Source organism: Lemur catta, chromosome 3 (genome assembly GCF_020740605.2).
Source record: "Lemur catta isolate mLemCat1 chromosome 3, mLemCat1.pri, whole genome shotgun sequence".
Taxonomy (NCBI): Eukaryota; Metazoa; Chordata; class Mammalia; order Primates; family Lemuridae; genus Lemur; species Lemur catta.
Window position 1 is genome coordinate 65953224 of NC_059130.1, and position 12235 is coordinate 65965458.

Here is a 12235-nt window from a genome sequence, read left to right on the forward strand (position 1 = left end):
TAAGAGTGCAGTGGTGTCATCATAGCTCACTGCAACCTCAGACTCCTGGGGTCAAGTGATTCTCCTGCCTCAGCTTCCCGAGTAGCTGGGACTACAGGCTAGTAGCCTACTACAGTAGCCGGCCACCATGCCCGGCTAATTTTTTTTTCTATTTTTAGTAGAGACAGAGTCTAGCTCTTACTCAGGCTGGTCTTGAACTCCTGACCTCAAGCAGTCCTCCCACCTCTCAGCCTCCCAGAGTGCTAGGATTACAGGCATGGGCCACCATGCCTCTTTCCACCTCTCCTCTGCTGCCCATGCCCGGGCATAATGGCACACGCCTATAGTCCCATCTACTCTGGAGGCTGAGGCAAGATAGCTTGACCCCAGAAGTTTGAGGTTGCAGTGAGCTGTGGTGCACCACTGCACTCTACCCAGGGTGACAGAGTAAGGCCCTGTCTCAAAGAAAAAAAAAATACTTGTCAAACTGATAAGCCTATTAGCATCTGTGATACTCCTGTGGTTTTATCTTATTTTGGTTAAATTGATCAGTTTAAGTCTTTGTTTCAAGGAAAATCAGTAAAAATGGGTATATTAAGTACTCAAGAACAACAGTTCTCAATCATGGTGTACTCACATAATTCTGAGGTAAAGAGGAATAAATATTTACTTAAGGAACTATAGTAATGTCGCAGTCACTTGCAATCCTATATTTTTTTTTTAAACTAGCAAGGAAAGAGTAGAGAGTTATAGTACACTAGAAAGTACACATAACTATGCAGAAGCCTGTACCAAGTAAGCGCCTCTGGAGTATGCTGAGTATCGTTTATGTGAATAATAATTACAAGGTTATTACAAGGCAATACAAATAAAATACTTAGCTTAATAAGTAGGAATATAAATAGATATCTTTTGTTGTTGTTGTTTTAGAGACAGGGTCTTGCTCTGTCATCCAGGCTGGAGTGGTGCATGGCTCACTGCAGCCTTGAACTTCTGGGTTCAGGTGATCCTCATGTTTCAGCCTTCTGAGTAGCTGGGACTATAGGTGTGGGCCACTGTGCCTGGATGATAGCTATTTCTTAAAATCTTACCTCTCCCATTTCTTGTCTCAGCTGTTCAAACTCCTGTTTCTCCATTTCTAGTTTATGTTTCCGTTCCTCCTCTGTTCGTCGTTTTTCTTCTTCCATTTTTTGTTTTAATAATTCTTCAAAATTAATTTCCAGTTTTCCCGGTGTAAGAGATTCTTGAGAAATTGTTTTATACATCTCTGGGGAGTCATCATCTACTACCTATTTAAAGTAATTTTTTTATCACTCTTGCTGAAATTATACATACTAAAAAGGGAATATTTCTTAAAGAAACTGGGATGTCTTGAATAGAAATGTTTCACATTGAACTAAAAACCAGGAGACATAAATTAATAATAAACAAGGGAGGAATTACTAAAAAATGTAAGACTGAGGTATTTTGTGGTTATGGAGGAAATGGTAACTATTCTCCATTCCAATGAACACAAAGAAATACTTTGACTTTATTTATACTATAAGTAATTTGGATTAGACATTAACATTTTCTAATATTGAGAACATTTTTACTTGAATTAAAGTGTATCTCCATTCTGATAATTAAAATAGAACATTTCACTTAAATCGTGGTCTTGTCTGAATGAATGAGATAACCCATCACAATCTCTTCATAATCAAGCAAAAATCACTTAGTACTATGATTTTATTGTTTATTTATTTGCTGTCAGGCTAACTATCAAGAAATAATAATAGTTAATACTTAGAGCTGCCAAGTACAGTGATATGCACTTTACATGTATTAATTTATTTAATCCTTTAACCTTATAAAGTAGATATTAACATCCTCATTTTATAGATGAAACTGAGGCACTGCAAAGTAACTTGTCTAAGGTCAACATAAATACTATGTGGTAAATTATCTGCCATTAGCTGTGACCTTGGGCAAGTTACCTAGCCTAAGTCTGGGTTTCCTTATCTGTGACAACTTTCATAGGTTTGTCATAAGGATTAAAGCAAGTTTAGAAACCCTTAGTGGTGTCTCTCCATGATAAGCTCTCAAAAGGTAGTCTTATCCTTACCTTATCATCCCTTGTATATAAGCAATCCCTAAATTGCAAATAGAAACTTTCTGATTTTTAAGTTGTTGACAGGGACTACATTTGACCATGAAAAACAATTTTCTAATTCTGTTTTTCTGTCCACTGAAGGTATATACATAAACCTCTGGCCTGAACTGTGACTCTGTGATTGAAATAGACACAGGGAAATGAGAGAGGCAAGGGGTAAATATTCATTTGCTCCAACTTTTATCAAGACTTTAAACCCACACTTTACTACAGAACTGGTTTAACCCAGAAACAATGTTTAAATGGTTTTATAGTCTAAAGATTGCCAAAAATTTTTAATTTTATTATATGAGTTAACTGAGCTATAGTATGAAATTACAACACTTGGTCCTGAATAAAAAAACAATATAAATGAAGGAAGAAGTTTTTCTCTCTTGTCTTAACAGAGAAATTTCTCTAGGAAACTTGGTTTTGGTTTAACACAGTTTTTTTTTCCCCTGCATTTTTTCCACTAGTGAATCACGGTAAAAAGCAATTTTGGCCTAAAATCTGCCCCCAGGACTAGGTCTCCTGATCTTCACAGCTACTTCTCTTCTACCACTTCTGAACCTACTTATTTTCTAAAAAATAAGTCCATTCACAATGTCTGTAGGGGTTCTGTGTAGAAACCATTGGTGAATCAGGGATTTCCTAATACACACAAGATAGTTTCAATATCACATACTCCATAAGTATTTATTGGAGGTCTCTTATGCTTGGTAAACAGTCTTGGCCTCACCGAGTGAGAAAGACAGCCATAAGAGTTAACAATATAGCATTAGTGCTATACTAGGGGAGTACTAAAGGCTGTAAGAATTCATAGGAGGTGTTTATTATCAGGAAAGGCTTTCAGAGTAAATGGAAGGTTATGAATAGAAGATAGAGCATAGGTAAAGGAGAGAGGGACACGTTTCAGACAGTATTTGTGAAGGTGGAGAGATTCCCACTTTGAAGAAATAGAAACAAATTTAGTATATCTGGAACAAAGCAGATTAAGGAAGGATCAAGAAATGAAACTGAAGCAATATATTAGGGCAAGATTACTGAAGAAATTTGTTTTAAAAGTTTTTGGATTTTTGGCCGGGCGCGGTGGCTCACGCCTGTAATCCTACCACTCTGGGAGGCCGAGGCGGGTGGATCGCTCAAGGTCAGGAGTTTGAGACCAGCCTGAGCAAGAGCAAGACCCCGTCTCTCCTAAAAATAGAAAGAAATTATCTGGCCAACTAAAAATATATAGAAAAAATTAGCCGGGCATGGTGGCACATGCCTGTAGTCCCAGCTACTCGGGAGGCTGAGGCAGTAGGATTGCTTAAGCCCAGGAGTTTGAGGTTGCTGTGAGCTAGGCTGACACCAAGGCACTCACTCTAGCCCGGGCAACAAAGTAAGACTCTGTCTCAAAAAAAAAAAAAAAAAAAAAAATTTTGGGATTTTTGCTTAAGGGAAGTGAGAAAATATTAAGCAAAAAAGTAACAAAGTATAGTAATCAAATTTGCTTTTTGCTTTTCTATTTTTTTAAGATCACTTCTGGTCTTAGAGGGAAGAATGGATTACAGGTAAAAAAAAAAAAAAAAAAAAAGCAAGTTAATTAGAGGTTGGGCCCAGGCAAAGGATTACAGTAATCTGGATTATAGTAGTAGTGGTGGGAAATGGGGAAAAACTGATAGATTTTAGAGTGATTTAAGAGGTTGAATGAATGAGACTTAGTGACTGGATGTTGAGGCATCCATGAGAATAGAGGTGTTCAGGCTTCCAAGTTTCTGATTTGAGCACCTGAGGGGGTGATGAAGCCACATAATCACTTTGGCATGTATGTCTGAAGGTTACCCAGACAGAGGAAGAAAACCAGGTTTATGATATCACTGAGCCAATTAAAATGTCTCAGGCCAGGTGTGGTGGCTCATGCCTGTAATCCTAACACTTTGGGAGGTTGAGGTGGGAGGATCACTTGAGGCCAGGAGTTTGAGACCAGCTTGGGCAATATAGTGAGATCCCTGTCTCTACAAAAAAAAAAAAAAAAAGCCAGGCACAGTGGCACATGCCTGTAGTCCCAGCTACTCAGGAGGCTGAGGCAGAAGGATGGCTTGAGCCCAGGACTTTGAGGTTGTAGTGAGCTATGATGATGCCACTGCACTCCAGCCCAGGCAACAGAGTGAGACCTTATCTGAAAAAAAATTTTCGAGAAGGGGATGCCGTGTTCATATGTCAAATTGCTTAAAAATAGTTGGGGCAGATGGGAGGGGGGAGGGGGGGATGGGTATATACACACGTAATGGGTGTGGTGAGCACTGTCTGGGGAATGGACACACTTGAAGCTCTGACTTGGGTGGGGCAAGGGCAATATACCTAAACATCTGTACCCCCGTGATATGCTGAAATTAAAAAAATAAAAAATAAATTAAACTAGTATGCGAAGTACAGTTATAACTTTGTAATAATTAAGTTAGGTATCAATATTTAGGACTGATGGGTGAGCATTTTAGAGAGTTAAATAATTGTGATTAAATGACTCTGGTCATTTAATAAATACTGGATGGGATAAAAATTGAAAAGAAAGAAAGGAAGGGAAGAACAAGGTAAAGAGGGAATGTGGGAAGAGAGGGGAAGAGACAATGGAGAGGAAGAAAGGAAAAGTGAGGGGAGGAAACTCCCTGCTTCTTAGGCACTCAGTTCTGGAAAACATGCCTTCCCAGAGAAGGAAGATAATAGTCAACCTTTTATGCCAGGCACAGCAATTTAATGACAACCTTCTCAACACTAAATTGGAGCAAATACCTTCAACCGGCTGGTGTTATTCCATGGGAGACTCTAAAATCTATTTGCCACTCCTACACTTGGCACAGATTCCAGGAATAATAGGCTGTTCCCCAAAGCCTAATAATTTCTATTAACATACTCTGAAAGCTAAATTCTAATGGCAATCTCCAGTTAAGTTCTGTCTTACCATGCTTCTCCTTGCTTCAGCAAATGCCTTCTTTTCTTCTTCTATTCTCCTTCTGGCTTCTTCCTCTGCTTTCCTTTTTTCATCTTCTCTCCTTTGCCTTTCTATTTCTTCAAAACTGAGTTTGAGTTTACCTGGACGGTATACTTTTGAAATTTTTTCCATGTCTTGGTTTTCTTCCTCTTCATTTACCTAACCAAAGAAATAATTCATTACTGAAAATTGAGATTCATCAAAGACAGGAATGAATTAGCAATAAAAAGAGACAGAGGATTGTTTCTGTCACCTGGGCTAGAGTGCCGTGGTGTCATCATAGCTCAACTACAACCTCAAATTCATGGGCTCTCCTGCCTCAACCTCCCAAAGTGGTAGGATTACAGGCGTGAGCCACCTTGCTCTAGCTTTTGGTCAAGTATATTAAATGGGTAGGGCCAGGAGTTTGAGACCAGCTCTGAGCAAGAGTAAGACCCTCTCTCTAAAAAAAAAAAAAAAAAGAATTAGCCGGGCATTGTAGAGGGCCAGGTACCTGTAGTCCCAGCTGCTCAGAAGGCTGAGGCAGGACGATTGCTTGGGCCCAGGAGTTTGAAGTTGCAGTGAGCTATGATGATGCCACTGCACTCTAGCCAGAGCCATAGAGCAAGATCCCTTCTCCAAAATAAATAAAAAAATAAATAGATATATTTTAAGAACATTAACTCTCCCAGAACAAACATAAGTGTGTGTGTATGTACTTAAATTGAGGTTCAAGTATATCTACACAGAGTCTCATTTGGTAGCAAAACAAAGTTTTCATTTTGTAATTTTCATGGATTTTTTTTTCTACTGTGGTGCTTTTCCTTATACTAATCAGATAAAAGATTATTATCTAGAACTATTTTTTATAAAATTCAAATTTTATCCTTTTATAATTACAGTTTTAATTTATTAAATTAATTAAAATATTAATTGAAATTTATTTTTGATTAACAATATTTCTTAAAGCTCAAACAAGCAGTTGGATAAATTTTTTTTTTTTTTTTTTTTGGAGACAGAATCTCACTTTGTTGCCCAGGCTAGAGTGAGTGCCGTGGCGTCAGCCTAGCTCACAGCAACCTCAGACTCCTGGGCTTAAGCGATCCTACTGCCTCAGCCTCCCGAGTAGCTGGGACTACAGGTATGCGCCACCATGCCCGGCTAATTTTTTTTTTCTATATATATTTTTAGTTGTCCAGATAATTTTTATTTCTATTTTTAGTAGAGACAAGGTCTCGCTCAGGCTGGTCTCGAACTCCTGACCTTGAGCGATCCACCCACCTTGGCCTCTCAGAGGGCTAGGATTATAGGCGTGAGCCACAGTGCCCGGCCAACAGTTGGATAAATTAACAATATTTCTATTTCTTTATTAAGTTGACCACCAGTAATATATAAAATGTGTAGGTATTATGTAACCATAATTATCCAAAAGTAATAACATTTTCAAGTAAAATGTTATTTTACTAGAAAATTAACATTTTTGAGATATAATTCTTAGACCATCATTAATGAAAGCTGATCAAGAAAGTTCTGGTAACTTTAAAAATTATAAATGTTCTGTCTGGGTGCAGTGGCTCCTGCCTGTAATCCCAGCACTTTGGAGGGCTGAGGTGGAAGGACTGCTTGAGGCCAGGAGCCTGAGACCAGCCTGGGCAACATAGTAAGACCCTGTCTCTAAAAAAATTTTTTTAAATTAGCTGGGTGTGGTGGTGTTCACCTGTAGACCCAGCTACTCAGGAGGCCGAGGCAGGAGGATCGTTTGAGCTCAGGAGTTGGAGACCAGCCTCAGCAAAAGCAAGGCTCCGTCTCTCCTAAAGATCGAAAAATTAGCCGGGCATGGTGGCATGCACCTGTAATCCCAGCTACAGGAGGCTGAGGCAGGAGAATAGCTTGAGCCTGGGAGTTTGAGGTTGCTGTGAACTAGGCTGACACCACAGCACTCTAGCCCAGAGGACAGAGTGAGACTCCGTCTCAAAAAAAAAGAAGTTTGTGGTTCCACTGAGCTATGAATGTGCCACTGCACTCCAGCCTGGGCAACAGAGCCAGACCCTGTTTTAAAAAAAAAAAATGAAACCAAAGCATATAGAGATTAAATAACTTGTCCATGATTACACAGTTAATAAATGGTTGACAACTGAATCTAGGTAGTCTGGCTCCAAAATCCATGCTTTTAACCACTACACTACATATAAATATATATACAAACATGCATGCACACACACACACCCCTTATAGGGCAAACTGCATATTCAGATTATAATAAACTGTTATTTTGATATATTCAAATATTTGAAAAACTGTACTAAAACGAAGTACACATACAATTAGACTTAAAAAATGTCTCACCCTTCTGTCAATAAATACATTTCAGGCTGAACTAACAGATGAAGAGAAACCAAGTTCATTGAGTAATTATTTTGCTAATTTATATATTAATAACAATTTATAAAAATAAAAATTTGAAGCATCTTGGGTAAAATGCTCCAAAATGGAAATAAGACAACAATATATATGTGTTTTATATATGAAATATATACACAATTTCAAAATCAGGCCCTTTTGTATATAAAATCTTTTTGAATTTATGTTATCTAAAGCCAGCCACCTTCCCTAATATGCAATGTAAGGTTTCAATATAAATATTTACCATTTGCCGCCTTGCTTCTTCAAAAGCACGCTTCTCTTCTTCTAAACGTTGTCTTGCTTCCTCTTCAGCTTGCTTCTTTCGGTTTTCTTGTCTTTGTCGCTCCAGTTCTTCAAAAGTTAGTTTCAGTTTTCCAGGAGAAAGTGATTCTTTTTTTGCCTCACTTTCCATTTCATCATCCTAAGAAAACATTATTAAAACCCACCTTTTAGTCATAAAGGGAAATGTTGCTAACTAACTTAACTGCCTTGACCTATTAATTAAAAAAAATTACCATGACCAATGAAAGACACTTTGCTTCTTTGAGAGATCGTAGTTGTTCTTCATATTTTATTCTTTTATCTTCTTCATACTTGATCCTTTCTTTCTCTTCTCGTTCTTTTTCTAGATCCTCAAAATTCTTTTTCATTTTTCCAGATGTTTTGTATGATTTGACAGGTACTACTGTTATAAGTAGCGAATCATCTCCTTCCTATTTTATAGAATAGATAATTAGCATTTTTCTTCTTAATCAAAAATTTAGATTTCTCGGGACTTTGCCTCCATCACTGGTGAATTCCATTACATTGCCATCCATGTTATCATGAAGAACAAATAATTATCTTTTTACAGATTACTATTAAATATCTCCTCTAAATTCATTGTGCATTATGAGTTAATCTTATTGAAATTCATTGTTGACAAGGTTCAAGAAGCATTCTGTTTCCCAGAAGATGGAGTTAATACAGCTGTTCAGATAAGAAAACTGCAGTGACATTGCCTGAATTTAGTTATCCATGCACTAATCCCACAAAATGTGCACGTGAGTGTAAGCTAGATCAATTTGATGGTAGACCGATTCAGTTTAAACATAGAAAAAAGTTTCTCCATATGATTTTTCTCTCCATACACTCTTTTAAGTACTTAAAAAAAACTAATATTTGGTGAGGAAAATACCACAGTATTTCCAATTGATTTATTAAACATTTATATTATAGGTAAAACTCTTTGGCATTTGATCCTATTAAAATATTTTAATTTATTTTTTAATTCATTTTAATTCTATTACATAATCTATTGTTGCCTCTAACTTTTTTCAAAACTAAGAAGAAGAGTTATAAAATATAACACATGCCCCTAAAAGTTGCTCCCAATTTATGTGGCTGAAGTTTTAGGCACACCATCAAATTGTTTGAGTGATTTTTAACATATTCTGTTAGGTTAAAAGAGATGACTAAAATTTTTGTGGTTGTTGAAGATTCCTTCATGGTAATAGATACTGCACTCTATACATAGCATGTGAAAACCAAAACACAAACTCTCAGGAACTCTGAGGAAAGAAGACAAATGATGAGAAGAAAACTGCCTTTCAACAAACTCAACTGTTAGTAACACTGTTCAAGAAATATATATAGTCTTGGCAGAGTATCCCAAACTGAGACTAAAGAGACTTGTCTTTCTAATGTAACCATGAAAGCAAAACATACTTTTCTTTAAAAACACTAAGGTATAGTGTTTGTAAATGCAAAAGTATGATCTTGCTTTGAGAAACATACATCTGTCTTTTTGTTGTTATCGCTATATTTATAATAAAAAGAGTAAAAGAAAAGCCCTTTTTATATTTTCTTAGATTAAAAGAATGTGTGAATCAGATAATTTTAGGTGAATGTTTCATTAAAGGAAATATCTGTTTACCTCTGATGCTGATTCAGTTCCCGTATTGTTTATGTCCTCAATCTATTGAATGAGAATTTCATATCATTACATTACATCAGATTTCTGCTTTTTGCTTTTAAACATACAAATGAAAAGTAATGTCATTGTGACTTATAGTCAATTTTCAAATTTATAATTTTTGAAATGTTTCATGTTGTTCCAAATTAGGCAAATGTATCCTTTTAAATGGAGGTTAAACCTTATAGTAGTTGTTGCATAGTGATACATTATCAATATCCAGGAAATAACATATTAAGAAAAAATTAAGATAAAGCCTACCTTTATAAATCTGGAAATTGAAAAATGGACCAAACTCTTATAATCAGGCTGTGAGCTTACAAGTAGCAATTATTAACTTAATTAGCAATTTAAACTGAGACACAAACATTTCTCAATTCTCTGTCCCTGCCCTGGCAAAAGGAAAACTTATAATTAACAATCAAAAAATTGTCATTATTATATTTTAAAATATAAATATATATCAAAAATATGACTTATACAACAACAAAGTGTGGTAAAAGATGAAGGCTAGTTTAGAAGGAAAAATAATTCTGGTAGTCATAATGGTTTCTCTATATTTTGATCAGATCTAAGTAAGAAAGAGCCTCATTTAAAAAGTGGGAGCTCAATTTGGCCATTACTCATAAGAAACACCATAAGGTTAGCTTGAGGGAAGGCTAATGTACTGTTCTGAAACAATGGAGAATTGAGAGAAGATAGGTGATTTAAATAAAGCAATGTTTGAGATCTCAGGAAAAGAAAACATAAGCAATGGGAAAATGTGAACTGTTAGAAAGTAAGAATTCAGATTGTTGATTGTTTTAATTTGATTTTTAAAATCAATGAAAGAGTCTGGAAGTTGTTTGGTCCTTATGCAGACTAAGGGGGAATTTTGTTGTATCCTGACTCATACACGGGAACTGGGCTGGCTAAGTCTCTCAGGCTGCCACTTTTCTTTTCTATATTCTCAGAAGAAATAATACATTTTATTAAGATACCAAATTTCTTTCCTTTTTTTTTTATTCTTTTTAAGACAAGATCTCACTCTATCGCCCAGGCTAGAGTGCAGTGGCATGATCATAGCTCACTGCACCCTTGAACTCCAAAGCTCAAGTGATCCTCCAACCTCAGTCTCCTGAGTAGCTAGGACAACAGGACATGTACCACTATGCCTGGCTAATTTATTGATTTATTTTTATTTTTTGTAGAGACAGGGTCTTGCTCTGTTTCCCAAGCTAGTCTCCAATTCCTGGCCTCAAGCAATCCTCCTGCCTTGGCCTCCCAAAGTGCTAGGATTACAGGTGTGAGCCACCAGGCCCAGCCTAAGAGCCTAAGGTACCCAATTTCTTGAAAAATAAGTTATTCTGAACAGTTTATTAAAAATAAATCTATTTCACAATAGTTTATTTTTAAAAGTTTTATTCAGAATAACTTTGTACACTACAAAATAATTTATCTTGTTCAGAACAATTTTGTTACAGAATTACTTCTTAACACTGATTTCCTATGTAAATAGTGAAATGTTTTATTGAATGATATACTATACTAAGAAAATTTTAATGGCTCTATAATAAAATAATTACAAAATGACTCCCCGCCCCCATCGTTTCTTGGCCTTTTGGCTAAGATCAAGTGTAGTACAAAATGACTTATCTTTAAGAATACTGACAACTCCTCTACAAATCATTTTAATTTCTCAATAAAATGATCCAGGATATATGGTGAGAAGCCAGACATTAAGAATATAGGAAAGAGAAATACTAAATTTCTTGACCCCAACTTTCTTTTTCTTACTGCGACAACCTTCCCAGATCTTTATTAGCTCATGGTAAGATAATAAAGTCTTTGAAGATTTTTATTTATTTATTTATTTATTTATTTTTGCTTTCTTCTTGGCTCATTTTAAGCTGTCACCCAAACAACAAAAGATAGAATACTTTTTTTTCAATGAAAATAAATTTGTCTAAGTGGCCATGGTGTCCAGTATATTAATAGAGAACAGATAATCAGAAGTTCAGTTATACTGTTGACTTTGAGAAGCTACCATTGAAGAGCTGCTTCCCAACTACTTCTTATGCTTTATGGAAAGGAAACTACTTTTGCTCCTTCCCAAATCAACTTCCTTTTCTCCACTCTCTTTTCAACATCCCCACTAATAAATTCTCTTTTTCTAAGTTGGTAGACTTTAACTTTGCCCATCAGGGTATCTTCAAAGATAACCGGATAGTACTAAATCAAGATTCTTCCCCAAATTTTATTGGCATTTGACTAACATCCAGTACACAAAGTATATCCATTTTTAACACATTTACTGACACACTAGAAAAAAACTTTTTCCTTCAGTGTTTTATTATGAAAATAGAATAAAAACTTTGAAAATAAAATAATCCTTTCTAACTTAATGAAAAATTTGTTATTTTTTATTGTTTTCTGTGTGTGAGTTATATGCGACTTGAAAAATAGTTCACATGGCTACCAAAGTGAAGAGATGTGTGAGTTACATATGCTTCACAAGGCCCCACGCTCAAAACTAGCGTGAGTTAAATACAATTCACATGGCAGTTAATTTGTTAATTCATTATAAGATCCTAGAATCACAGAATCTTGGAGGTCAACAAGACATTCAACTATCCCCCAACTCAGGAATCCCTTTTATAGCATTTTTGCATATGGATTTGTACAAGAAGATTTCGCAAACAAACATTAAGACTCTTTGACTGGGCACAGTGGCTCACACCTGTAATCCCAGCACTTTGGGAGGCCAAGGCAAGAGGATCACTGAGGCCAGGAGTTTGAGACCAGCCTGGGCCAAACACAGCAAGACCCTGTCTCTACA

The 12235-nt window shown here is 36.1% G+C and overlaps 1 protein-coding gene across 5 annotated transcripts in view; it reads right to left on the reverse strand.

Annotated features, from left to right (window-relative positions):
• The window catches only part of NEXN (nexilin F-actin binding protein), a 42342-nt gene that overhangs the window by 6298 nt on the left and 23809 nt on the right, over nt 1-12235 (reverse strand). For 3 of the 5 annotated variants that reach the window (XM_045547706.1, XM_045547703.1, XM_045547705.1), the window contains 5 exons: nt 9379-9420; nt 7979-8176; nt 7708-7884; nt 5052-5240; nt 1071-1268 (listed from right to left, as the gene is read on the reverse strand). In XM_045547706.1, coding sequence (XP_045403662.1) covers nt 1071-1268; nt 5052-5240; nt 7708-7884; nt 7979-8176; nt 9379-9420 — 804 coding nt within the window. The remainder of the gene's footprint in view (nt 1-1070; nt 1269-5051; nt 5241-7707; nt 7885-7978; nt 8177-9378; nt 9421-12235) is intronic. The other 2 variants (XM_045547707.1, XM_045547704.1) reach the window with 1 other exon arrangement.